The 27,253-nt window shown below is 48.4% G+C and overlaps 1 protein-coding gene across 2 annotated transcripts in view; it reads right to left on the bottom strand.

Moving 5' to 3' along the window:
* The window catches only part of SHROOM2 (shroom family member 2), a 135,581-nt gene extending 120,994 nt beyond the window's left edge, over window positions 1–14,587 (bottom strand). For both annotated transcript variants that reach the window (XM_060003161.1, XM_060003160.1), the window contains exon 1: window positions 14,260–14,587. In XM_060003161.1, the coding sequence (XP_059859144.1) occupies window positions 14,260–14,424 (165 nt within the window). In that variant the 5' untranslated portion in view covers window positions 14,425–14,587. The remainder of the gene's footprint in view (window positions 1–14,259) is intronic.
* Window positions 14,588–27,253: the final 12,666 nt, after the last annotated feature.

Raw genomic sequence — 27,253 nt, forward strand, 5'->3', positions numbered from 1 at the left:
GGTGATCGGTTGGCCACGGAAGGTCAAGGAGAGACAAGCATCAAGGATGACTCCTGCATTGGGGGATACACCTGTGGGCAGGCCCAGAAGTGCAGGAGAATTAAGGTAAAGGAAGCTGCAAGCTCTGCATCTGCAACACGCTGAGTTGGAGCAGCCTGGGCGGTACCCAGGGGGCTCTCCCAGATTCTGGGCCTGCAGTGGAGACCCGAGCGCCGTCTGCCTGCCTCAAGGAAGCGTACGAGACCACCTAGACAAGAGAGGAGAAAGGAGGGGCCTCCAGCAGAAACCGACACTGCCGCGCACGCCAACAGGAAGAGCCAGAGGTCACTTTCACAAGGGTCAAAAGAAAGAGAGCGTTTCTGCGTGAATGAGACATCTCTTTCAGATCGGCAATAACACCACAGGTAATTCGAGAATCACACTCTGTAAAAGCAAACCGAGTCCCTGCCAGGGAGCACGGGAAGGAGTGTCCTCGATCAGCAGCAGACAATGTAAATTCACCTTTGGGGGTAAAACTGCACAAGTACATGCAGTGGTGTGAGGTTCTAATAATTTCTCTCCAAAATGCCAGCCCCTGAAAGTGGGGAGGAAGAGGGGAAACAGCAGCCCCACCCCAGCTCGTAACCCGTAGAGGCATCCACTCTGGACGATTTCATCCACTCTGTGGTGAGATCAACGCAAAATAAATATGACTCAAGCAGCAGCAGGCCTGTCTTTTCAAGTCCAGATGTTCCTTTCCAAACTTTCATTCAAGATTCAGGGCATCCTGGGCTTCCCTGGTGGCGCAGCGGTTGAGAGTCTGCCTGCCGATGCAGGGGACGCGGGTTCGTGCCCCGGTCTGGGAGGATCCCACATGCCGCGGAGCGGCTGGTCCCGTGAGCCATGGCCGCTGAGCCTGCGCTCCGCAACGGGAGAGGCCACAACAGTGAGAGGCCCGTGTACCGCAAAAAAAAAAAAAAAAAAAAAAGATTCAGGGCATCTAAACACTAATGAAAATTAAAAGAAAAGCTGCACCTACCAAAAAAAGCACACAGCTGTTTTAAAGACCAACATATTTGATCAATACAAAGTACTCAGTTTTCCAGAAGTTAGGGTTTTCTTTTTTATATGCTTGTCTACAAAAAGCTAAATGATAAAACTCAATATATACCATAGAAACGAAACATATCATTTTTAAAATTCCAAGTGGCATACACAAAACTCAGCTTCCTTTAAGCTAGCATGTGATTCCAAAGATTGTCGACAACGTAATTCTTAAGAGAATTACGTTCAAGCAACTCGTAATTAGATCTGCACGGTACCAAGCAAAGAATTCCACAGACGGGGAAAAAAAATTCAATATAGCTCTACTACCAAAAATAAGATTATTAAATGTTTTGGGTTGTTGATTATCTTTTCCGTGAGTTTCAATTTTTTGAAGCTGGTTTGAATCTTTCTGCAACAAGAAAAAAACAGCACTGCTATGCTTACAAATTGACAAGCACACGCACAATCAGCACAGATAAGTATCACTGGGTTTAGAGATTTACAAACATGGCACAGTTCACACAGACAGATCAGAATTTCAGCAGCAGCAGTATTTCATCAGCTTCAGCATTTCCAAGCCACAAGCAAAGAATCCCTTCACCTCCTCTGAAAGTCATGGAGGGCCACCGGGGTTCCCCCCACCCACCTTCCCAGGCTTTCGGTAAGCATTTCAACACCTGGAACAGAGGAGGCTCTCCTTCGCCACCCCTCTCGGCATGCCCTGCCCCCTAACCCTCAGATCCCCACACGAATGCCACCCTCCTCCGGGGACCAGCTTTACTTTGCACTCGCCTTTATCTCCCTTTCCTTGATGGTCTACCTCATGTGTCTCTGTGTTCTATTCCCTAGGGAAAAGAAGAGCCTGCCATACAAGATCATAATTGATTAATCTGACAGAGGCAGCCCGGTTAATGAGGATTTAATGTAACCCACCCAGGCAATACCCTCTGCACTTGAACCAAAGTGGTAAGTAAAGCACAATTCAACCAGGAGAAAGGTGCACGCCCTGACAGCATACCGGCAGCCGGGCAGCCACCCTCCCCTCCTGTGGTCAGCCCTCCCAGGGGGCTAAGGAGCTGGACTGGGGAGCCTCCCCGCCTCTGCCCCACCTCTCCATAGCTCCCAGGCAATCGTCTGCAGGGAGGGGAGGGCAAAGCAACACGGGGTGAAAATTAAATTACCAGCTGAGGGAAAAGCTACGGTGGAAAGAAGCGGAACTTCTGAGCACGCAGGTCTCATTTTACGTAATAAGTGTGCAGGGAATAAGCTACATGCTAATTGGACACCCACAGCGATTCCTTCTACAAAGTAAATAACATTCCCTCTGCATGGGTGTAAATTAAACATTATATATTCAGTCTCTTAAAGCTAGTGGTATTCATTAAAAGGAAAACTTTTGAAAACAAACTTACGGTTACCAAGGGGGGTAACGGGGGGGAAGGGATAAACTGGGAGACTGGGATTGACGTATGCACACCACTACATATAAAATAGATAACTAACAAGGATCTACTGTACAGCACAGGGAACTCTTCTCAGTACTCTGTAATGACCTATACGGGAAAAGAATCTAAAAAAGAGTGGATATATGTATATTATAACTGACTCACTTTGCTATACGCCTGAAACTATACTATAAACTATTTACAACACTGTAAATCGACTATACTCCAATAAAAATTTAAAACAAACAAACAGAACAAAAAAACAACAACAACAAAAAAGAAAATTCCTGATTTCTCTCCAGATTTCGTTTGTTAGAATGGTCTAACTCTTGTAGTGAGTAATCAAAGAAACGTGTAATGGCCCAAATACAACAGAGGCTTATTTCTTGCTCATATACTGGTACTACTGGGAGGGCAACCAGGCTATGGTCAGCTAGCTTCCTCCCCAGGCATTCAGGGACCCGTGCTGATGAGGCTCTGCCCCAGGACCATCTTCATTCCAGACAACCAGAAGAGGAAAGCACGACAGGCAGTAAATGGCCTGCATCACTTCTACTTGCTTCTGATTGGGTAGAACTATGGCCTCATAGCTGCAAGGGAATCTGGGAAGTGTAGTCCAGCAGCATGTGCAGAAGGAAAAGGAGACACAGGCTCCAGTAAACAGATAGCATCTCTACCAAGCCTGTGGGTCTGACTCCATGCCCTGAAAGATTTTCTACTGCCAAAAAGCAAAGCGGTGAAGAAATGGAGTCTGTTGCCATGGGATATTTAACCTTCATCTTTCCTACTATTTTCACTTCCCAAACCACTTTTTAAAATCCAATTCTTCTGAATATCACATTGATCTTAAAGAGCTACCTTTCATTAATATTATAAAAAAGAAAGACCAGTATTATTCAAAAAATACTTTAGGGACTTCCCTGGTGGTCCAGTGGTTAAGACTCCACGCTCCCAACGCGGGGGCCCAGGTTCGATCCCTGGTTGGGGATCCCACATGCCTGCTGCAACTAAAAGTCCACATGCCACAACTGGAAGTACGTATGCCGCAACTAAAGAGCCTGCCTGCTGCAACTAAAGATCCCGCATGCCACAACTAAGACCCGGTACAGCCTAAATAAATATATATATATATATTTTTTTTTTTTTCTTGCGGTACACGGGCCTCTCACTGCTGTGGCCTCTCCCGCTGCGGAGCACAGGCTCCGGACGCGCAGGCTCAGCGGCCATGGCTCATGGGCCCAGCCGCTCTGCGACATGTGGGATCCTCCCGGAACGGGGCATGAACCCGTATCCCCTGCATCGGCAGGCGGACTCTCAACCACTGCGCCACCAGGGAAGCCCCAATAAATACATTTTTTAAAAACCAGTTTTTGGTAGAAAGGAGGAAATAATCACTTCCAGTAGGCTGTAAATAGCACAACTAATGTACTGGTGCTTGGCATAAGATGTGTATTTGAATTAAATGCTTTTCTACAAATCCAATGCTAAACAGTCAGAATAAGTACCAAAATCTCTAGGAGACACATTAAAATGTTGCCATACAAAACCCAGCTTAAAGTCTTTCCATAATAAATTGGCAATTTCATACATTAACATTACTTTTTAAAGAAATTTTTTCACATTACTTTTTATAGTTTTCCAAATTCTTAGTGAAGCAGGATGAAGTAGGGGAAAGGGGGGAAGGCGGAGGAGAGATGGAATTTAAATCTACTAGAACTAGGGCTTCCCTGGTGGCACAGTGGTTAAGAATCCGCCTGCCAATGCAGGGGACACGGGTTCGAGCCCTGGTCCGGGAAGATCCCGCATGCCGCAGAGCAACTAAGCCCGTGTGCCACAACTACTGAGCCTGCGCTCTAGAGGCCGTGAGCCACAACTACTGAGCCCACGAACCACAACTACTTAAGCCCACGTGCCTAGAGCCTGTGCTCCGCGACAAGAGAAGCCCCCGTGATGAGAAGCCCGTGCACCGCAAGGAAGAGTAGCCCCCACTCTTCGCAACTAGAGAAAGCCCGCACACAGCAACAAAGACCCAATGCAGCCAAAAATAAATAAATAAAAATTTTAAAATGTAAAAAAAAAAAAAAAAATCTACTAGAGCTAGCTTTCCATACTGACTCATTTCACCCCTGTGTCAATATAGCGAAGTGGGAATGATTCTAGTTCGACAGCCTGAAGGATTAAGGGTGAGAAAAGGTTAAGGACAGAGTGCACGATTCAGCTACACATGCAAGACGTTCTCTCCAAACTGGAACCACTGTGGCCACAGCAGGAGGCAGAGATGACCACTCTCACGTCGCCAAGCAAAGCAGGGCTCCTCCAAACTGGCAAACCTCGCACCAACGTTCAAATCTGCCCTACACCAGAAACTTATGTTCAGTAGAGGAAAACATTACTATCTGAAGGGATGTGACCAGCGCAAAAGAAACAAGCGAAGCTATGGCCTTAAAGGAGTCCCCAGAGAAGCAGCCTGGCTAGATCATTCACCCACATGCACCAGCCTCCAAAAAACATTGTGGTCACCCACTCTTACATACCTGCAGACGGCAAGGACGAACTGAGCCCCCAACAGAAGGCAAACAAACACACAAAAAGCAGCGGAGCTCAGAAACGGAATCTACATGGCAAGAAGACATTTTGTAAAACCAGTGAATATTCTCAAAGATATGAAAGAAGAACCATGAAACAAGATCAGTATGGTATCAAAAAGGAACATTCGAGAACAACACTAACAAAACAAACAGACAAACAAAAAACAAACAACTCTGGAAATAGAAAAAACCCAAAAGCACACATTTAAAACTCAATGGAAGGGTTGGAAGATAAGGCTGTACAAAATCTCCGGAGAAGAACAAAAATACAGAGAAAAGAAAACTACGACAGAAAAAATTAGAGTTAGTCCAAAGGACTAAGAAACAGAAAGCTTTGGGACCTTCTTGGTGGTGCAGTGGTTAAGAATCCGTCTGCCAACGCTGGGGACACGGGTTCCAGCCCTGGTCCGGGAAGATCCCACATGCCGCAGAGCGACTCAGTCCGTGCGCCACAACTACTGAGCCTGCGCTCTACAGCCCGCGAGCCACAACTACTGAGTCCGCGTGCCACAGCTACTGAAGGCCGCGCGCCTAGAGCCCATGCTCTGCAGCAAGATAAGCCACCTCAATGAGAAGCCCGCGCACCAAAACGAAGAGTAGCCCCCGCTTGCCGCAACCAGAGAAAGCCCACGTGCAGCAACGAAGACCCAACGCAGCCAGAAATAAAAATAAACTAATTAAATTAAAAAAAGAAAAGAAACAGAAAGCTCTGTTGTCTCCCCAACAATACCGTACACCTGCAGAGGTTAGAACACCACCTGCAAAGAAAGTGCCTAGGGAAAACCGTCTCCAACTCAGACTTGCACACCCAACAGTCCATTTACTGTCAAGGTAAAATAACGACATTCTCAGATAGAGAAGGTCTCAAAAGACGACCCACTGTGTGTCTGAATATAGTAAAAGATTTTTTGCAACTGGGGAAGATGCGGCGGATGAATCAACGATACGCACATAGAAAATCAGGCAAAGAAACAAAGCGTATCCTTACACTTGGTGGTTATGAAAACTTGTGCAGGAGAAATAATCATAGTTTGCACCACCAGGCTCAGCAAGTGTTGGCACTGGCATTCAAAATAACACACACACCGAATACTGCTAACCAAGTGGTTCTCAAAGGGGGCAATTTATTTTATTTTTTTATTTTTTTGCAAATGCTGTAACATTTTATTCTGTCAATTATGAGACGAAAAACAAATTTTAAAAATAAATTTTGTCTTTAAATAACTTTTTCTACATATTAACAAGATGCTTTAGCATTTATTTTTTTTTGTATTCATATTAGTTTTTCTTTTCTAACATCCTCATTGGAGTACAATTGCTCCACAATGGTGTGTCGGCCCCTGCTGTACAACAAAGCGGGTCAGCCACCCGCATACATACATCCCCACGTCTCCTCCCTCTTTTGTCTCCCTCCCTCCCACCCTCCCTGTCTCACCCCTCCAGGTGGTCACAAAGCACTGAGCTGATCTCCCCGTGCCACGCGGCCGCCCCCCACCAGCCATCTTCCCCACCCATTAATCTGTCGACGGACAGCCAGGATGCCCCCAGGTCCTGGCCCCTGCAAAGAGCGCCGCAATGAACACCGTGGCACATGACTCTCCCCCGAACCATGGTCTTCTCAGCGCACAGGGTTGTTTTTTTTTTTAATTTTATTTTTTTTATTGAAGTAGAGTTGATTTACAATGTGGGCCAATCTCTGCTGTACAGCAAAGTGACCCAGTTCTACACATAGAGACATTCTTTTTTTTTAATATTCTTTTCCATTATTGCTTGCCACAGGATACTGAATACAGTTCCCTGTGCTCTACAGTAGGACCCTATTGTTTATCCATCCTACATACAATAGTTTACATCTGCTCATCCCAAACTCCCAGTTCAAAGGGGGTGATTTTTGTCCCCCAGTGGACATCTGGCAACATCTGGAGACGTTTCTGACCATCTCGACTACCGGAGACGGAGGAATCTGTACTGGCTTCTCGGGGGTGGAGGCCAGTGATGCTGCTTCCACAGGGCACAGGACGGCCCCCCACGACAAAGAACTATGTGGCCCCAAACGTCAGTGAGGCTAAGGTTGAAAAAACCCTCTTCTAACCAAAATTATGATGTAGTTACGTTGGGAGTATGGGGGCCCAAGGTATGTGTCTGGGTAGCTGGTGTGGAAAAAAAGACCACATCTCAAGCTCCCACAGTGGGAAGTCAACAGTTATCCCGAAACGGAACAATGAAAGTAGCAGCCGTACAGAATATAGGCAAATGCCCAAAGAAATCAGCTAAAAAGTTTCAATAGCTTCTCTAGGGAAGAGGAAATGACAGTGGGGAACTGCTGGTATGATAACAAGCCCTGCAGAACTATTTGATTATTTCAATCCTGCAAGAGCCACTCTGATAAAAATAAAAACAAATCTCAAAAAGATACAGTAAAAAAAAAAAAAAAGATACAGTAACATTTTGTGTCTTTCCTCCCTTGAATAAGTAAAATGTTGCCTTTAGAGCCCACACAATCTACCCTGCCTGGGTTCTTGTTGACCTTCACAATTTGCCTTTGATCTAAAAGTCTTAGTCACCTCTGGCCAAAAGAAAGACAATCCCAACCCTTCCCAGGCCACGTAGAGCACTGTTCTTCCAGACCCATCCCACAGAGGCGGCAGACATTACCTCCAACTTCATACCCAGGAGATTTCAGAAAAACAGCCCAGGTTAAAAAAAAAAAAGTCACCTCTGCATTGCAATTCAGAATATCCTGGCTTTTCAGAACAACCTTAGTTGTTCGAACCTAAAATAAAGTTAGTCCAATTATTTTTTAACCATATCCTACCGTCGTCCTTCCACTAAGATACGTTCCCCCAAAGAGAGGCCTTAACATTCGCACTGGTCAGGCTCCACCTACCACAGGGCCATGCAAATATCGAATCCAGCAAGGTAACAGGAAAACAATTCTTCCAGAATACACCCTCCCTCTGTTGAGCACTGGCAAGGTTTTAAAAAGACCAAAAGAGCAATATGCAACCCTGAGGGCTTTCAAAACCCTTCGTGTGGGTGGAAATTGCAGCTTGGAAGACTGCGGCTTGCATAATTTCTCATCAAAGGATGGCCCCATGCCTGACTGCAGTGCATGAAAAGCAAAAGAGGTAAGACTGAATAAAAAGTCTGTTCAGCCTTTAAGTCCTTAAATTATCTCGTTGACTGTTTACACTGCGCCCAGTGTACAAGAAGAAAAGCTCCCCAGAGCCCCGAAGAAATCCTCAAATCCAGGTTCATTTGCATGCTGACACAAAGCAACTTCGGCAAGAGGACAGCTCCAAAATGCCTTCCAAGTAGAAAAGCCAGCCCTTTGCAAGCTGGGAGCCCAGTTTCTTTGGCCGAGAAATGGAAAGGTGAATTAAGAAATCCCAGATAGTTAGGACAAGGTGAAAACGGCTATTTTTATGAGCCTTCCATTCTCATTCTCTTCTACATTTAGCTCTCGGGCAAACCTGTTTTCTTCTTTTCAAAAGATGAGTGTTAGGACATGTTACGAAGCACTCATAACTGAACCAGGAAGGGCAAAATCCATCACGATGCAGGAGTGTGATGGACAGCTTACGTTTATAGCTTTTCACACTGTGGAAGCTTCTGGATTTATAGATGTGAGTCCTGCTGAATTAACTTCTACGAGAGGAAGAACCCCCCACCCACTGCACCTCAAAGCTCCAGCACCAGAGCTCGGGATGGGACTTGGGTCTCTCTGCCAGACTTCCCACCCCTGCACCCAAAACACCTCAAGAGGACCAGGGCTAAGAACTAACAGGACCCAGCTAGGCACAGGCTGGGACAGGGGAATAAAGATATATCTGCATGCCAGCTGGCAAGACAGGTCTTGCCTTTCCACCAACTGGAAAGGGGTTTCAGCACAGGAAAGAAAACTCACCCTTCTTTTTTTTTTTTAACCGTACTATTAATTTTTAAATACAAATGAGTCTCTGGCATTACACTCCTCTGAACAATCAGCAAACTGCAGCTGGCCTCCAAGAGGCTGGGATCTCACAGTGCCCAGGAGTTGCCTCGGCCATAACAGTACCCACAGCACCTGGGTCTGCCGAGGAGGGGCGCCCAGCCCTCGCCCACCCACCATTTATTTCTATGGAGCCCTGGGAAAGCGGCAGCGGTCCTTAGATGGGTGCTGACGTGGGATTGTACTTCGACACCGACACCGAGCAAAACCCAGAGAGGCTGAGATCCATCGGTTCCCGATACACAGCTGAATTCAACACACCCCCCCACCCTTTTTCACAGCCTTCAGTGGTAACTGATAAAGAACTTGGCTCTTGGGGGCAAATATAAGGACGTCCAGACAACAACTTGTCCTGACCAGGGTTGCCAGGTCACCAACGACCGTGACTCAGCACAGCCCATGAAACGGAGCCCCTTTCAGACCACCGCAGAAGGGACCTCCCACCCCCAACCACCGCGGAAGGGACCTCCCACCCCCAACCGACAGCTAGTCTCTGCCCCAAGCCTCCACCATCAGGAGCTCTAACGGCTGACACAGGACATGTGCCACCTGGGTGTGTGGGCCAACCCCCCAGAAACGTGCCCCGCTTCCCCTCCACCCCGCCTTCAGTGTGCAGACCAAGAAGGACGTTTAAGGACACGGCCTGGCATCCAGCGAACGCCGCACGGTCCGAAGGCTCCCAAGAGGGTGCATAGGCTGGGCACCCCAAGCCCCAGCTCCCCCGCACCACCCCCCAGGACGGCTCTGGTCCCCAAAGGCAACCTGAAAATCAACGGGTTCCCAAAGGAGCCGCCCGTGGGACCAGGCCAGGCCCAAATTACTGTCCTCTTTGGAGCTCCTGGCTGAGGCTCTCTCGCATTCTTGGCGGGAAGGGGCGGGGAGGGCTAAGAAACGGTGAAAAGGAGGGCCAGGGGCTTCATTCCTTCCCCGGTTCACAAACATTCCTGAGGCCGAAGGGGGCCTGCTGACACCCAGCTGGCCCACTTAAGGTTTCCTAACGAATCCCCAAGGGCCCTCCCCTCCTGGAGTTCTAGCCCCTCCAGGGCCACGCTAGAAAGCAGGCCCTAGCCACGCCCACGGAACTTCTACACTTGCTGAGCTGATGGGGAAAGAAGGCGCCACGCACACAGCAGGACCACGTACAACATCGCACCTGCTTACACAGGTCCTGAGAGGCCCCGCGTCAAAGCACAGTCTCGGAAACACTAACAAGTCAGAGTCTTTGGGGCTTAAGGCACGGACGTTATTTCTGCTCCCCTCCGACAGCAGTATGAAACACTGGGGTTCTGTGTCTCTTCCAGCCCTGGTAATGCCTCAAGCTGCAAGTCAGTGTCAATGGAACGAACGGTCACAAATCTGGTTGCCACCTTGCTGGGGGACTTCAAGTGTGCGCTTTGAATTCCAGGAATGCCACTCCCGGGAAGTCAGTATCCCTGTAACTTCAACCGACCCAGAGAAAAGGCAGTCCTCCCCGGGCAGCCCCGCTGAATGCCCATGAAACACAGCACTCGGGAGTTCCTGCTTCCATTTCCTTTTTCCAGATACAAAAATGCAGATGAAGCAAGTATTTGTTTGAGTTTTACTATGTAAATAAAGCCTATCACCAGGGCCAGCGAGCGCTTAGGAAGAAAACAGCCTTCCCGGCCAAAGCTGACTATGCCAGGGGCCTCTGAGTGTCTTCAGAAAGAAGAATTCAGCACACGCGTTCAAAGCTAAAATCCTTTCAAAGCTAAAGGGATGTACAGTCACTCTAGCGAGAGTGACCTGTGCCCGGGAGACATCTGGCAACGTGTGCAGACTTTTCTGGTTGTCACAACTGGGGGGTGGTGTCAGTGGGCAAAGGCCAGGGCTGCTGCTGGACACCGTACAATGCACAGGACAGCGCCCCCGCCCCCAGCAAAGACACATCCAGGCCAGAACATCGGTAGTGCCAAGGTTGAAATACCCTCATAGGATGTGACAAAGTTACTGAAGATGGCATTGCAAGGGATTCCAGACAAGAGCAGATGGCAGCACGTGGAGAGAAAGCAGAGACGTGCAGGGTCAAGACCTGGTCCTGAGGACCCTTCTCAAGATTTGCCAGGTTTGTGACCTCAGGGCACACCACTGAACCCTCCTTGGCCTTAGCTGTTCCATCTACAAAATGGGCTAATGAAACTCCATCAAGGGGCTTCCCTGGTGGCGCAGTGGTTAAGAATCCGCCTGCCGATGCAGGGGACACGGGTTCAAGCCTTCATCCGGGAAGATCCCACACGCTGCGGAGCAACTAAGCCTGTGCGCCGCAACTACTGAGCCTGCGCTCTAGAGCCCGCGAGCCACAACTACTGAGCCCACGAGCCACGACTACTGAAGCCCACGCGCCTAGAGCCCGTGCTCCGCAACAAGAGAAGCCACTGCAATGAGAAGGCCGCGCACCGCAATGAAGAGTAGCCCCCCCTTGCCGCAACTAGAGAAAGCCCGTGGGCAGCAACAAACACCCAACACAGCCAAAAATAAATGAATGAATAAATAAATAAAATAAAAAACTCCATCAGGAGATCAGGGATTGAGCCAGCCTTGTTCTTGGCATCACTTCCAGTTCTAAGATGTACACTCCTATGAGGCTTTCAACTGAGACATCATCATCGTAAACAGAGTGCATCCTCCTACACTGGATCAAGCTTCTTCCAAGTCAGATTGTTAGAAATGAGCTGTATAATATCCCAGGGCTCTAATATGTAACAATTTAATTACAAGGTTTTTTAAATGCAAAAAAAAAAAAAAAGCCATTAGAAGGCCTATTATTTAACGAGCCCTAAAGATTTTTTAGTAGGTACTGGGAAAGGAAGATTCAAAGCTTGGATTCATCTACATTCTGGAGGTGGAACTAATTTCCCCAGTCTCCATCACAACAGTCAGTCTATTTCCATTTTTTAAGTGATTATAATGGACACGCTTTCCTTTATCCTTCTCTAATAATGTGACAGTTAATTACCAGCTGTTGGATTGTAAACATGCATCAGTGATGACTTAATGCAGGAGAAAAGACAAGTAGGTGAAATACTGCAAATACCATGCAATACAATGTGTGGTTAAGGAATATATACATGCATGTGTGAGCACACGTGTGTGCGCGTGTGAGGACACGTGTGTGCATGTGTACACAAGTGTGCATGGAAATCTGTCACAGATGTCCCAAACTGTCCTGAATCCTCTCCATCCTAAGCAAAGAAACCACATATCTCCAGTCACAGTACAGCACCTACAAAAACCAAGCAGCAGTTTAAGGGAGGGACATATGAGCATCTCAGATAAGACTCAGAAGCAGTTTTATTTCTGCAAAATCCTGAAGCACGATCTGGAAAGGCAGGGCGTGTACACCGCTACCAGCCTAGCCCTACTTACCCACACACCTTAGCAACTACCGTGACAGTCAACCCAGGGGCCCAATCAGGAGCAGACTGCCTGCCTCCTGTGCCCTGATTAGGCCCTGGTGTGTGTCCGTGGGTTTTACTGCCCACCTCCTTCAGTTTCTAGAACAGGGTCCTCTTGCACAAGCTGAGGAGAAACAACTAAGAACGCGCGGGGTTTTTTAGAACTTGAGGTACAGAGAAAGGAGGAGGTCCCCTTCTCCGGCTTCCGGTCAAACAACTGAATTTTAGAGTTTAAGTCCAGCTTTCTTACACTGCATAAGCCCAAAAAGCAAGATGTCATCTTAAATAATGTTTTACGACTTACTCCATCTGCTGTAAAGACAGGTCCGAGGAAGACAGGTTGAATTGCGCGCGCGCGCGCGCGCGCGCGCGCGCGCGCATATTCTTTTTTAAAAGAATCTGTAGAAACGATAAAAGTCTGAGTAACTTACCTGATATCTTTTTAACTTTTACCATCAGAAATGCCCGGTAAAACTTTTATTATTGAAAAGGCACAGGCTACTGTGCCTTAATACACGTATATGCAGGAAATGCCTGTGCTGCACAAGGTGTACACTCTATGGCTACTCCACCACATACATTTTTCCAAAGAATCCAATTCATTAATGGGTTTGCACATGGGTGAAACTTATAACAACAATGACAGCCTCTTTCCCCGGTTCCACATAAATTCAGTGCACGTCTCCCCTCAAAGTCTCTAGTCTTATAAATATAAAAATGAGAGAAAATAAAGATCAGAAGTTGAGTGTCTCATTTACTATCTAGACAACAAAGCCACACCGCCTCCCAAATTCAATCCGGTGGGGTGGGTTAGGAGTCACTTTAGTTCTTCCTGCTGTGGTGAAGCAGGAAAGCAGAGAAAACCAGTAAGTCACCTTCAAACGCTACTAGAAGCCAAGAATTTTTGCATTTTAAAGGGAACTTTGTCCCCAGGAATGGCGCGGCCCGGACCTTCCCAGAGAAACTGACCAACAGACACTTTTAACCAGAAGAAAACAGGACGACTGGTTTGCTGTCTGTGTGCTTTTTACAGGTTTATACGGGTTCGGCTGGTAAGTTTCAAGATGGTTTTCTGTTTCGAGACAAGAGAATTCAAAGTTACCCCTACACACACACACACACACACACACACACACACACACACACACTAGGAACTTATTTTGGGGGCTCAAACCCCACTTTCATAAAGGACGACGAAAAGTTTCAATTTGTTTTTGCAGGTATCCAGAGCGCCGTGGGTCTAGGGCTGGAAGCGAAAGTCAATAAATATTGATGGGCTTTTGGGAATCGAGAAGCTCGGCTGGCGGCAGCTGCTAGTCTGGGCTTCCTAGCGATAACGGGTGCAGGTCCAAGGGGTGCAGAAACAAATACCTAGACAGGCAAACACAGGTGGGGACGTCTCTGTCCACCCCCGGCACGTGGGAATGTCCCTCCCCGACCTCTGGGTAGGCCCACAGGTGTAGGCCGGCGCAGGCGAAGCCGGGAGTGACAGGGGACCCTGCCAGGCCCTTCCCAGGAGGGGGAGGGGAGGGGACCCGGAACAGGAGCCATTGAAACTGCGCGGCGCTGGGAGCCAGCAGGACCGGGAAACAACGCAGAGGGACCAAGGTGGCGCCCGGACCACACACCTATGCGAGTCCTACTACCCACGTCCTCGCAGGTGACCCGGGCGGACGCGCGTCCCGGGCCCGGGGGCGCGAACTGGACACCCCCTCCAGCGCTCCTACCCCACAACGAGTCCCTCGGCCCCAGGCCACCTCCCGGCTGTCACCGTGCGTGTCCCGCGCCCTCCGTACCTTCGTGATAACCAGCGGCTCGCCGTGCTCGCGGCCGCCCTTCAGGGTGAAGCCCCAAGGGGCGCCGCCGCTCAGCTGCACCTCCACCAGGCGCCCGCCATCGGCCGCCCGCGCCTCGGCCTCTGCCAGGCGCTCTGGCCGCACACGGGGCTCTGCGCCCTCCATGGCGCGGGGCTCGGAGGCGGCGCGGCCGCTCAGGCCCCCAGGGCCGCCCGACCTGCGCCCATGCACTCGGGGGAGCCCCGGCCAGCCGAGGGCGAGGGAGGCTCCCGGCGCCCCGCCGCCGCCGGCCACTGGCAAACTTGCGCTGCAACTTGGGAGGAAAGTACCGGCCCCGGACAGGGAGGGAGCCGGGAGAACGCGCGGCGCGGCGCGGCGCGGCGCGGCGCGGCGCGCGGGGGAGGGCGGGCCCCGGAGGGGGCGGGCCCGCGGGGAGGGGGCGGGGAGCGGCGGGGTCCGGCGCGCGCTCGGGGGCTCGCGCCGCTCGGGGGGCAGGGGGCGGGGCGAGCGCTCGGGTTCCCGCGAGTTGCTCGGAGGGTGGGAGGCGGAGTGGGGGTAGAGGCGTGCCGTCCGGGACCCCCGCGGCCGCCGGCGGTGGGAGGGGCGGGGAGAGGCGCGGGGGTCGGGGGCGCGCGCCCGGGGCTCCCCAAGTCGCCCCGAGGCTGGGAGCGCGCTCAGGACCTCGCGCCGCCAGCCGAGTGCAGTGTACTGGGGGCCGGGGCCGGAGCTCACGGTCGGGGCGCGCGGAGGCCTGGGGGGCGGAGTGGGGGGCGCGCCCTCGGGGTGAGGGGCGCGACCCGCGGGGCCAGAGGGCGGGCGGGGGCGGGGGCTCGAGGTCCGGGGGCCCCTCCTCCGTCTCGGGCGCCGGGCCGCCCTCGGAGGCTCGGGGCACGTCCGCTCGCTGTTCGGGTAGCCTAGGCGCGGCAGGTGAGGCGGCGGAAGCGCCCGCGCGGGCCGGCCGGGGCGAGGCGGGCCCAGCGGCGGCCGGAGCCCCCGGCGCCTTCCATCTTGGAGCGCGCGGCCGGCTGGCGCCCCCGCCTTTGTTCTCGCGGACCGCGGGCGGTGGGCGGCCGCGCAGGTGAGGCCGGGAGCGCCGCGGGGGTCCCCGCCGCCGTCCCGCGCCCACCCGCGTGCCGCCCGCCTGTCCCCGCGCCGGCCCACTGTGCCCCCAGCGCAGGGCAGCGGGATGGCGGGTCCCTGGAGCCCTCTGCGCGCGCCCGCATTGTCCGGCGCTGCAGCCCAGATACCGAGTGGCCGGTGTTGGCTCTTTCTATAGTTACAGCTGAGGAAGTCATTGCGTTCAAACCCCGCTCTCCCTTTGGTACAATTGTGCCCAGAGGACTTGACGTATTAGGTATGTTACTGTTCTGTAGCTGGACGCTAGGAAACAGCTGGTTCCTCGAAGACGCTTCATCCAGGTGATGATGCAGGAAGTAGGTGGCAAGGACAAGCCAGGAGAGCGCAGAACAGAGAGTCAGGGGTCCCTGAGTCCTTGTCTGGGATCTGCCGCTGTAGAGCCAGGACGAGGAATCTCAGCAGCAGTCCCAGTGTCTTTAGCGGTCAAGAGAGATTTGCATTCTCTGGTTCTGTGGCTGATCAGTTGCATCTTATCCGGACAATTGAAGAAGGAGAGCAAGCTCCCCTGGGCACCGGTCATGGCGCTGGGCACGGGGTTACCGCCTCATAAATAACTCCAAGCTGCCGTGTCCAGAATGCCTCTAGTTAGAAGAATGAGGTGACTTTTCCTTTGTAAATGGAGACTTGAAAGGAAGGTGCCTGTAAAAATCCATCTCAAGTGTACCTTCGCTGTGGTGGTCACATTAAATTGCACAGGACTAAATACACGCCTATATATAAGCTTGGTGGATTGTATCAATTTTTTTTAAATAAATTTATTCCTTTATCTATTTCTTTCTTTATTTTTGGCTGCGTCCGGTGTTCATTGCTGTGCACGGGCTTTCTCTAGTTGTGGCGAGCAGGGGCTACTCTTCCTTGTGGTGCCGGCTTCTCATTGCAGTGGCTTCTCTTGTGGAGCACAGACTCTAGGCACGCGGGCTCGGTAGTTGTGGCGCACGGGCTTAGTTGCTCTGCGGCATGTGGGATCTTTCCAGATGAGGGCTCGAACCCATGTCCCCTGCACTGGCAGGCGGATTCTTAACCACTGCGCCACCAGGGAAGCCCAGATTGTATCAATGTTGACATCCCGGTTGTGATAGTATGTTATCATTTTCCGGGATGATCCCATTGGGAGAAGTGGGGTACAGGATACAAAGGAGGTCCCTGTATTATTTCTTACAACTACATGTGAATCTATAATTATCTCTAAATAAAAAGTTTAATTTAAAAAGTGGTTGGGGGGAACTTCCCTGGTGGTCCAGTGGTTGAGACTCTGCACTTCCAGTGCAGGGGGCACGGGTTCAATCCCTGGTCGGGAAACCAAGATCCCACATGCTGTGAGGATTGACCAAAAATAAGTAAACTAAAGAAAAAAAAAAAAGTGGGGGCTTCCCTGGTGGCGCAGTGGTTGAGTCCGCCTGCCGATGCAGGGGACACGGGTTCGTGCCCTGGTCCGGGAAGATCCCACATGCCGCGGAGTGGCTGGGCCCTTGAGCCATGGCCGCTGAGCCTGCGCGTCCGGAGCCTGTGCTCCGCAACGGGAGAGGCCACAACAGTGAGAGGCCCGCGTACCGCAAAAAAAAAAAAAAAAAGTGGATGGAGGGAATTACCTCGTGGTCCAGTGGTTAGGACTCCACGCTTTCACTGCGAAGGGCCCCGGGTCAATCCCTGGTCTGGGAACTAAGACCCCGAAAGACTCGTGGCATGGCCTAGATACATTAAAAGTGGATGGAAAAAATAAATAAAAAGATGTATATGATCAACCAAAAGTTAAAGGACCATATAAATGCACCTAGAGTTTATGCACGTCCCCTATCCCAAAACATGCTGCCCCCGGTTAAAGCTGGTATTGACAAAAATCTCAGTTTAGGGCTTCCCTGGTGGCGCAGTGGTTGAGAGTCCGCCTCCCGATTCAGGGGACACAGATTCGTGCCCTGGTCTGGGAAGATCCCACATGTCACGGAGCGGCTGGGCCCGTGAGCCGTGGCCACTGGGCTTGCGCGTCCGGAGCCTGTGCTCCACAACGGGAGAGGCCACAACAGTGAGAGGCCTGCATACCGCAAAAAAAAAAAAAAAAAAAAAAAAAAAAAATCTCAGTTTAAATCTCAGATCTTACCTGGGGCTGAAATATTCAGACGATTAGATTCACTAAAGCATGAAATCATTGCCTTCATAAATCACAGCTGAAGTCGTCTTTAACATTTTATGTTCACTGTATAATCATTGTCAGATCACCCATCTGCCACTTGAAAGTGTTACACTGTTATTCCTTGAACTTAGGTGTAAATTTACCTTCATCCTTACTAAACATCATTCTGCTGAGTTTGTTTTTTTTTTAATCTTCACATTAGGCCTCCCTTCCGAGTTAGCATCATTTGAATATTTATAAAGCTGTCTACGTTGACATTAATAAACATGATGAAAGGGACAGTGCCACGCCATGTGTGGCCTGCTGTGAGATAGATGCTCTCCTCTCAGCCCCTCATAAATCTTTCATCAACATTCTTGGGATTACACAGTTGAGCACATCTGCCTGTGGTCCTGTCACGCCTAAACTTCTGTATCATGTCTGACATATTATGACAAGACTGTCAATCTTGTGAAATTTTCACCGTCTTGTGAATGAAAGGCATAGTCCCAATTTATCAACCTTGCACCCCTTTTGAAAGAATTCAGTATAACATTGAACCAGTGTGGACTTCTAGTGGTGACAGCTTTCTCTTCTAGGAACTCACAGCTCAGCCAGAATTTCTGAGAGTGGAGTATGTTTGTCAGCACGTAGCTTTTGTCCTTCTGGAAAGCCCAGGGCACATTTGTTCTGTGTAGCTTCTCACTTTTTGGACTTTCATCTTCACTGCTCAGAACATGAGGCTGAGCATATACCCTCCGGACCCAAGGAGCATCCTCCAAGCAACCACGCCTAGGCATCCAATAGCCTCGGGTGTGTGTGTGCCACCTTTTCAAGTCTGAGGCTTGTTTCCTTTGATAGAGAGGAAATAGGTGAAATGAAAGTGAGCTCTGCTTTCACTTGCTCAACAGTCAATGAATTTGTCAACCAAGGGCAAATTGAACCGACTTTCAGAGATGTAATCAATAGCGAATCCTGGACTTCCCTGGTGGCGCAGTGGTTAAGAATACGCCTGCCAATGCAGGGGACATGGGTTCGAGCCCTGGTCCGGGAAGATCCCACGTGCCATGGAGCAACTGGGCCCGTGCACCACAACTACTGAGCCTGTGCTCTAGAGCCTGCAAGCCAGAACTACTGAGCACTTGTGCCACAACTACTGAGGCCCGCGTGCCTAGAGCCCGTGCTCCGCAGCAAGAGAAGCCACCGCAATGAGAAGCCCACGCACTGCAACAAAGAGTAGCCCCTGCTCGCCGCAACTAGAGAAAGCCCGCGGGCAGCAACGAAGACCCAACGCAGCCAAAAATAAATAAATTTATTAAAAAAAAAAATAACTAGTCCTCCCTATGAAACAGAGCTCAAATTATTTTAGTTTTTTGTCCTAACAGGAGATTTATAATTATAAGACGTAATGGAGGATGGAGTTCCAGAATTTTGCTTTTACCTTTCACGTTGTAGGGCCAAGTACCCTTCAGTTAGTAAGATCTGGCTTTCCGAAACACCTTTCAGTGGGATATTTTTTAAAAGGCAGGTTTAGCCGTTTCCTACCTGACTCACAGTGTACCTGAGTTGGGGACCCTATGATTAAGACTGGTAGAGGGTCAGTCAAGATCAGGGAGCACAGGTATGGTGGCAGTTAGAGGAAAACTTTGACACAATGACTTTGCCCTTAGTCACCAATGTTTGTCATCTTATTCTTGATTCCTGCAAGGTATTGTTACAAACACTGGAATTTAGCTGCAGATCCTAGATAAAGCTGAGTCTGTACAGCCCAGCAACCACTTTCTCCCTCTCACAAGGATTTTACCCTGGATCTTGTTATTACTTGGAATATTTACAGATCTCTAGGGGGGAGAGACTTCGTCTTTCTGTGCAGGGGACAGGAGGAGAGACCCCTGGGTCTCTCCATGTGCCTGGCACCGTGATAGTATTTGTGGCCCCATCTTTGGAGTTTGCATCCTAGGGCCCAGCAATTATAACTGCAAACAAAGCAGCCACAGCAGCTGAGAAACAGTGACTGTCATTCACGGAGAGCCTGCTGGGTGCCAAGCATGTTATTCAGATGGACTCGGGTCCTCTCAGCAGATTTTCTCAGGGCCTGCATCAGCCCATTTTACAGAAGAAGAAACTGAGACTCATCAGGGTTAAATAACGTGACTGAGGTCACTGAGCCCAGGTCCCGGTGAAGGACTCACACGCTACCACTCACGGGAACCAGCGGCAGCTCCAGTACCAGAGGGCAGTTCTCACTGAGCGACGGAGCTGACTTCCTTCTGTAAGATATTGATACTTAGGCATTTGACCACCTTTTGAGATTCCCTCGACCTTCAAATGCCAATCACCACACAGGCTGAAACCTTCTATGGGGAAGCTTTGCCTATAAAACTAGATTCTTGCTTAGGTCTGTGTGAGTCCCAATTCCTTTACCTTTAGGACATGTTCTTTAAACTGTTATATATGTGAAGGGCCAAGTTTCCTGCTGGCAACTAGAAGGGACTAAATAAATGGTGCTTAAAAAATGCACACACACATATATATATAACAATACCTAACTATGCAAATCAGGAGTCCTTAAAAAGAGAGTACTTAGCTGAAGCTACTATTGTAAAAGTTTTTATTAGGTTTTTTTTTTTTTTTTTTTTGGCTGTGCCACGTGGCTTGTGGAATCTTAGTTCCCGAACAACGGATCGAACCCAGGCCCTGGCTGTGAACGCTCCAAGTACTAACCACTGGACCACCAGGGAAATCCTAAACGTTTTTATATTTTAAAGTACATTTTTAGAAAGCCATTGCCTATTTTTCAGTTTTTGTTTTGTTTTTTTAAATGAAGTAGCCAAAGATATACAGACAGCTCACAGAGCTCAATATCAAAAAACAACCCAATTAAAAAATGGGCGGAAGACCTAAATAGACATTTCACCAGCGAAGACATACAGCTGGCCAACAGGCACATGAAAAGGTGCTCAACATCACTAATTATTAGAGAAATGCAAATCAAAACTACAATGAGGTATCACCTCACACAGGTCAGAATGGCCATCATCAAAAAATCTACAAACAATAAATGCTCAGCTCCGTGCTCTGTGATGACCTAGATGGGGGGGCGGGGAGGGGAGAGGGAGGTCCAACAGAGAGAGGATATAGGTATACATAGAGCTGATTCACTTCATGGTACAGCAGAAACTAACACAACATTGTAAAGCAATTTTACTCCAATCAAAAATAAATTAAAAAAATAAAGTAGCCAATGAGCATCTATTTCTTGAGCCCTTTTTACTTGTCCAACAGCAGGGAGGGCTTGCGAAGGAATGTAAAGGATGCCGGAAATATGAAACATTAACTGTGGCTGTGAGGGAAAAAATCATGAACCACCCTGAAACAATTAGAGCACAATTACAGGCAAAACGTCTTTTAGATGCAAAAGTTTCAGCAGGAAAGAAATCCAAGTAGAGAAGAGAAGGAAAAAAAAAAGGAGGAACAAAACCATAGGTGAAATTTTGAAAAAAAAATTTCATCTTTTATCGTGGAAATTTCAAGCAGACACAAAAATAGACCTCTTTTGTTTCATCCCTACCCACTTTTTTTTCTGTGAAGTATTTCAAAGCACATCCAGGAGGGAGTGACTGAGCTACTATCTTGCCAGCTGAGAGGAAGTAGGGGCGACGTTTCATCAGGTGGGGACCACACGAGCAGAGGAATGTTCTCTATTGTAAATGAGCACAGAAATTCCCCAATTCTGTTCATTCTGAATCTGTCTGAGCCCCCAGGCCCCACTCCTAGGGCGGGTGTGTATCCTGGGAGTTGGGGGCTGTCAAAAACAACTCCTGGGTTTCTGGCTGAAGTTACTTGAGTTGAGCAGCTGATACATGGAACTTGGGGCAGAAGAACAAGTGAAGGGAGCACTGATGGCTTTCATTTGGGCAGGTTGAATCTGAGACGGTTTAGCAGATGTTGTGTTAGTTTCCTAGGGCTGTCGTAACAAAGTATCATAAACTAGTTAAAACAGGAGAAATGTTTTCCCTTTGGGAGGCCTGAAGTCTGGAATCAAGGTGTCAGGAGGGCCAATACCCCGTATGGAGGCTCTGGGGGAGAATCTGTTCCTTGCCCCCTCTAGCTTCTGGTGGCTGCGGGCGTTCCTTGTCATTGCCCTAAAGGCCCACCTAGAGAATCAAGGATCATCTCTCCATCTCAAAATCCTTATATTAATTACATCTGCAAAGACCCTTTTTCCAAATAAGGTAACATTTGCAGGTTCCAGAGATTAGGACCTGTCATCTTTGGGGAACATTAGTTGGTTTACTGCAGATATGGAAAGCACTCTAAGGTGTTCTAGACAATGAATGGGACTCTTCCTGTTAGTGTGGGAAAAGCCTGGCTAAAGGTCCGCAGCTTGCTGGTGGTCCTAAGTGCTCTCTTGAGGGCCAGCAGAACAGGCTAGCTCTTTGCTGACTTCAGGTGGTACCTAGGGAAGCCTGGTCCCACCCTCAAGCCAGGTGAGGACTGCTCCAAGGGAAGCCCTCATAAAGATTCGGGATACCTGGGACTTCCCTGGTAGTCCAGTGGCTGAGACTCTGCACTCCCAATTCAGGGGGCCAGAGTCTGATCCCTGGTCAGTAAGCTGGCTCCTATATGCCACAGCTAAAGATCCCATGTGCTGCAACTAAGACCCGGGGCAGCCAAATAAATAAATATTAAAAAAAAAAAAAAAAGATTTGGGATACCTACGGGCAGAAGACCTAAATAGACATTTGTTCAAAGAAGACATACAGATGGCCAACAGGCACATGAAAAGATGCTCAACATCGCTGATTATTAGAGAAACGCAAATCAAAACCACAATGAGGCAACACCTCACACCAGTCAGAATGGCCAGCATCAAAAAGTCTACAAACGATAAACGCTGGAGAGGGTGTGGAGAAAAGGGAACCCTTGTACACTGTTGGTGGGAATGTAAATTGGTTCAGTCACTGTGGAAAACAGCTCAGAAAACTAAAAATAGAGTTACCATATGATCCAGCAGTCCCACTCCTGGGTATATATCCAAAAAACCCAAAAACACTAATTTGAAAAGATACATGTGCCCCGTTGTTCATAGCAGCACTATTTACAATAGCCAAGACATGAAAGCAACCTAAGTGTCCATCAACAGAAGAATGGAGAAAGAAGATGTGGCATATATATATATATATATATATATATATATATATATATATATATAAAACAATGGAATACTACTCAGCCATAAAAAAGAATGAAGTAATGCCGTTTGCAGCAACATGGATGGACCTAGAGATTATCACACTAAATGAAGTAAGTCAGACAAAGAAAGACAAATATCATACGATATCACTTACAAGTGGAATCTAAAAAATAATACAAATGAATCTATATACAAAACAGACACAGTCTCACAGACATAGAAAACAAATTTATGGTTACCAGAGGGGAAAGGGAGGGTAGGAGGGATAAATTAGGAGTTTCGGATTAACAGATAGAAACAACTATACATAAAAGAGATAAACAACAAGGACCTAGTGTACAGCACAGGAAACTATATTCAATATCTTGTAATAACCTATAATGGAAAAGAATCTGAAATATATATATATATATATATATATATATATATATATATATATATCTGAATCACTTGGCTGTACACGTGAAATTACCACAATATTGTAAATCAACTATATTGCAATTTAAAAAAAAAAGATTTGGGATACCTACAAAAGACACACTGGCATCTCTTTCTCAGGTTGTATTTCACAGAATAGCACTGATTGCTTTGGGCTCTCTGGGCCCACGGGAGCAGAGGGCCGAGACAGCATCACAGCAAGGGGGCTGAGCAGTGGGTTGACTCTCCAAGTACACTTGAAAATGTCACTTCAGTGGACCTAGAGATTGTCATACTGAATGAAGTTAGTCAGACACAAATACCATGTGATGTCACTTATATGTGGAATCTAAAATATGACACAAATGAACTTATTTACAAAACAGAAGTAGAGTCACTGACGTAGAAGACAAACATGGTCACCAGGGGAGAAAAGGGGGTGAGGGATAAATTGGGAGATTGGGATGGACAGATACACACTACCATATATAAAATAGATAACTAATAAGGACCTACTGCATAGCACAGGGAACTCTACTCAGTACTCTTTAATAACCTATGTGGGAAAGGAACCTGAAAAAGAATGGATATATATATATGTATAACGGATTCACTTTGCTGTACAGCAGAAACTAACACAACATTGTAAAGCAATTTTACTACAATAAAAATTAATTTAAAAAAATAAGAAGAAGAAGATGAAAATGACATCTCTTCACAGCAAACCATCCTAAAATTCAGGGGCTTAAAACCACAAACTCAGGCCTAATCCAGGTTTACTACTCAGGTGAATGGTGTCTCATTCCCTGTGATCTCAGGAGAGATTCTGAATGGTGGTGACTTCTTGCCACAGACAGAACACTTTTCCCTGCGGAATGAATAGAGGGGGTGTGAGTCATCTGCTGTCACTGCCTTCTTGAGTTCTAATCGGGGACGCAAGTTCTCAGTGGCTGCCCTAGGCATGCTGGGTCTAGTATTAGTTCTCTCTCCCCAGGGTCTCTGGTGCGGTCCTCTGCTTTACAAAGAAAAGCCCAGGGCTTTCAGAGAAACCAAGAGCTCAGCCTCTGTTTCAACATTCAAAGTTAGGGAGACTTCAGGGAGGGGTGAGGGGACGAAGGGCAGAATAAAAAGCGGCCCCCTGCCTGGGCCATGTCCACCACCCACCCCTGAGTGACCCTCAGCTGAGGTCAGGGGCCAGAGATCAAAGCTCTGCCCCGGGGGCCGGGCTCCGGGCTCCTGAGAGAACAGGAGTTGTGAGGCCAGCCTGGCAGCCTTACCTCCATCTGGAGAATTACATTTGGGGAACATCTTTTTCAAATCTTGAATGCCTTCTGCGACCCAACCTGCTTGCAACTTGGGGATAGCAGTGCCAACGAAATCGTAGCATAAAATTGCGGCATGTGGGTTCTAGTGAAAACCAGCCCAAGCAATTTCCAAGCAGCAAAAAAAGGATTCTAGGGACTTCCCTGGAGGTCCAGCGATTGAGACTCTGCGCTTCCAGTGCTGGGGGCCCCGGTTCAATCCCTGGTCGGGGAGCTAACATACCACATGCCGTGCGGCGCAGCCAAAAAGGAGAAAAAGAAAAAGATTCTACATGCGTGAGATTTCCGTGAGATCCTTGAACGGACTGATTTTCCCAAAGGCAGCATGAACTTTCTGCTCCTTCACGACGATATCGTTTGAGTGTTTAGGGAATGAAGGCCTTTCTAGCTTCAAATGCCACAGTTTGAGGGGGGGAAAAAACCAATAGAGATACTTATAAGAGGTTCTCAGAGAAGGCACGATGAACTTGAATTTCTAACAAACTCCGAGGGTGGTGTGTCCCGTTAGTGAGAGCACACCGTGAGAAGCACGGAATAAAACGACAGCCAGGAGAGTCCGGACACTGTGGGAGCTCGGTAACGTTCATCCCGTTCCGCCTCTCACTCCCAGCACAACTGCAACCACACACACGAGGAGAAAGGGACTGGCCATCTGTGCATCCTCAGAGCTGAAACAATTCGGGGGCTGCATGGGAAGGAGAGGCCCTGAAAACGGAAGCCGCTTGTTGGAGGGCTACTGATTCGGCTGCTGGAAATTCCTTCACTGGCTGCTGCCCAAAATATTTGTTTCAATTGAATCTATTTGAATTTCAAGGAATGTAGAAGTACTTGACTAGCAGTAGAAATAACAGGAAGTATCAGAAACAGGCTTTCTGAAAGGTGGTAGAATTTTAACCGCAATGTAGAGATTTCTTCCGGGCACACAGAGCAAGTTTCTAAAAATTTAATTGACTTATGATACTTCTTTACCTTTGCATAATTAGACTTGTAGAAGGCCTGCAGGCACTATCGTGTGATTGGCTTTTATTTTATTTATATTTATTTTTTTGATAGGTAAAAATTGGATTTATTTGGAGAGAAACACACTCCACAGACAGAGTGTGGAGCATCTCAGAAGGTGAGATACGCTGTGATTGGCTTTTTTTTTTTTTTTTTTTTGCGGTACGCGGGCCTCTCACTGTTGTGGCCTCTCCCGTTGTGGAGCACAGGCTCCGGCCATGGCTCACAGGCCCAGCCGCTCCGCGGCATGTGGGATCTTCCCGGACCGGGGCACGAACCCATGTCCCCTGCATCGGCAGGAGGACTCTCAACCACTGCGCCACCAGGGAAGCCCTGTGATTGGCTTTTAAAACAATAAAATTTTTAAAATTTTAGAATAATTTTAGGTTGGGACTTCCCTGGCGGTCCAGTGGTTAAGACTCTGCGCTTCCACCACAAGGGGAGAGGGTTCAATCCCTGGTCCGGGAACTAAGATCCCGCATGCTGTGCGGCACGGCCAGAAAATAATAGCAATAATAATAATAATTTTAGGTTTACAGAAAAGTTGCGAAGATAATACACAAAAAGCTTGTACACACTTTACCTGATTTCCCTGAATACAGCGTTCGTAACTATGGTTCTTTTGTCTAGACTAAGAAATTAACATCATTACCTTACTAGTAACTAAACTTGCGACTTCATTTGGATTTCCAGTTTGTGCACTGATGTCCCAGGATCCCTTGCTGCACTTAGTTGTCACATCTCCTTAGCCTCCTCTGGCCTGTTTCTCCACCTCTCCCTGTTTTCCATGGCATGGACAATTTTAAGCGGGACTGGTCACGTATTTCATAGAATGTCCCCCAATGTGGCCTTGTCTGACATTTTTCTCACGACCAGACTGGGTTATGGATTTCGGGAGGAACTTGCAGAAGTGATGGCAGCGCCCTCAGCGCATCCCATCAGGGGGTACTTGACATCCACTTGCTTGTCACTGGTGACACTCACCTTGACCTCTAGGGTAAGGTAGTGACTGCCAGGTTTCTCACTACAAAGTTACAGGGAAATTTTTCCTTTTCCTGACTCTTTTAACATCTTTATGATTCAAAAGTGTTCTGTGGGAAATCACTGATTCAATGGTAGCCACCAAGTTCATAACTGGCTAGGCTATCCCTGAGACCAGATTAAGATGCTCCAATCACAACATTAAGACAATTTAAAGCCCTGAGAGAAAGGGTAGCCAGGATAGGTGTCACCAGTGATGGCCAATTGAAAAGCTCACTAATGTTCGGAGGCTTCTGGTCTCACGTGTTTCACGAGCTACTTGTTTCTTTGCAGAGTTTTTCTTATTTTCTAAAGCAGAATCAAATACTCTTTAAAAATCTAGTAACCACACCTCACAAAAGCCCATACAGGGAATTCCCTGGCGGTCCAGTGGTTGGTGCTCTGGGCTGTCGCTGCCGAGGGCCTGGGTTCGATCCCTGGTCAGGGAACTAAGATCCCATGCGCCGCATCACGTGGCCAAAAAAAAAAAAAAAAAAGTCCATACATACTTCTTAGTTTATTATTTTGGTTTGCTTAGTTTGACAGAAAAGACCAGCGGTGGACAAATTATAGCCCGAGGGCCGGCTGTCTGCTTTTGTAAATAAAGCTTTCTTGGTACAGCGCCACACGCATCCATTTACCTTCTGCCGATGACTAGTCTGGGGGTCCCACGGCAGGGTTGGGTAACCGCCACAGAGAGCATGCGGCTTGCAAAGGCTAAAAGACTTACCATTTGGCCTCTGAAGAATACGTTTTCTGACCCCTGTGATAGACTGAAGAGCTGCCATGAGTTTG

Source organism: Delphinus delphis, chromosome X, assembly GCF_949987515.2.
Source record: "Delphinus delphis chromosome X, mDelDel1.2, whole genome shotgun sequence".
Lineage (NCBI taxonomy): Eukaryota > Metazoa > Chordata > Mammalia > Artiodactyla > Delphinidae > Delphinus > Delphinus delphis.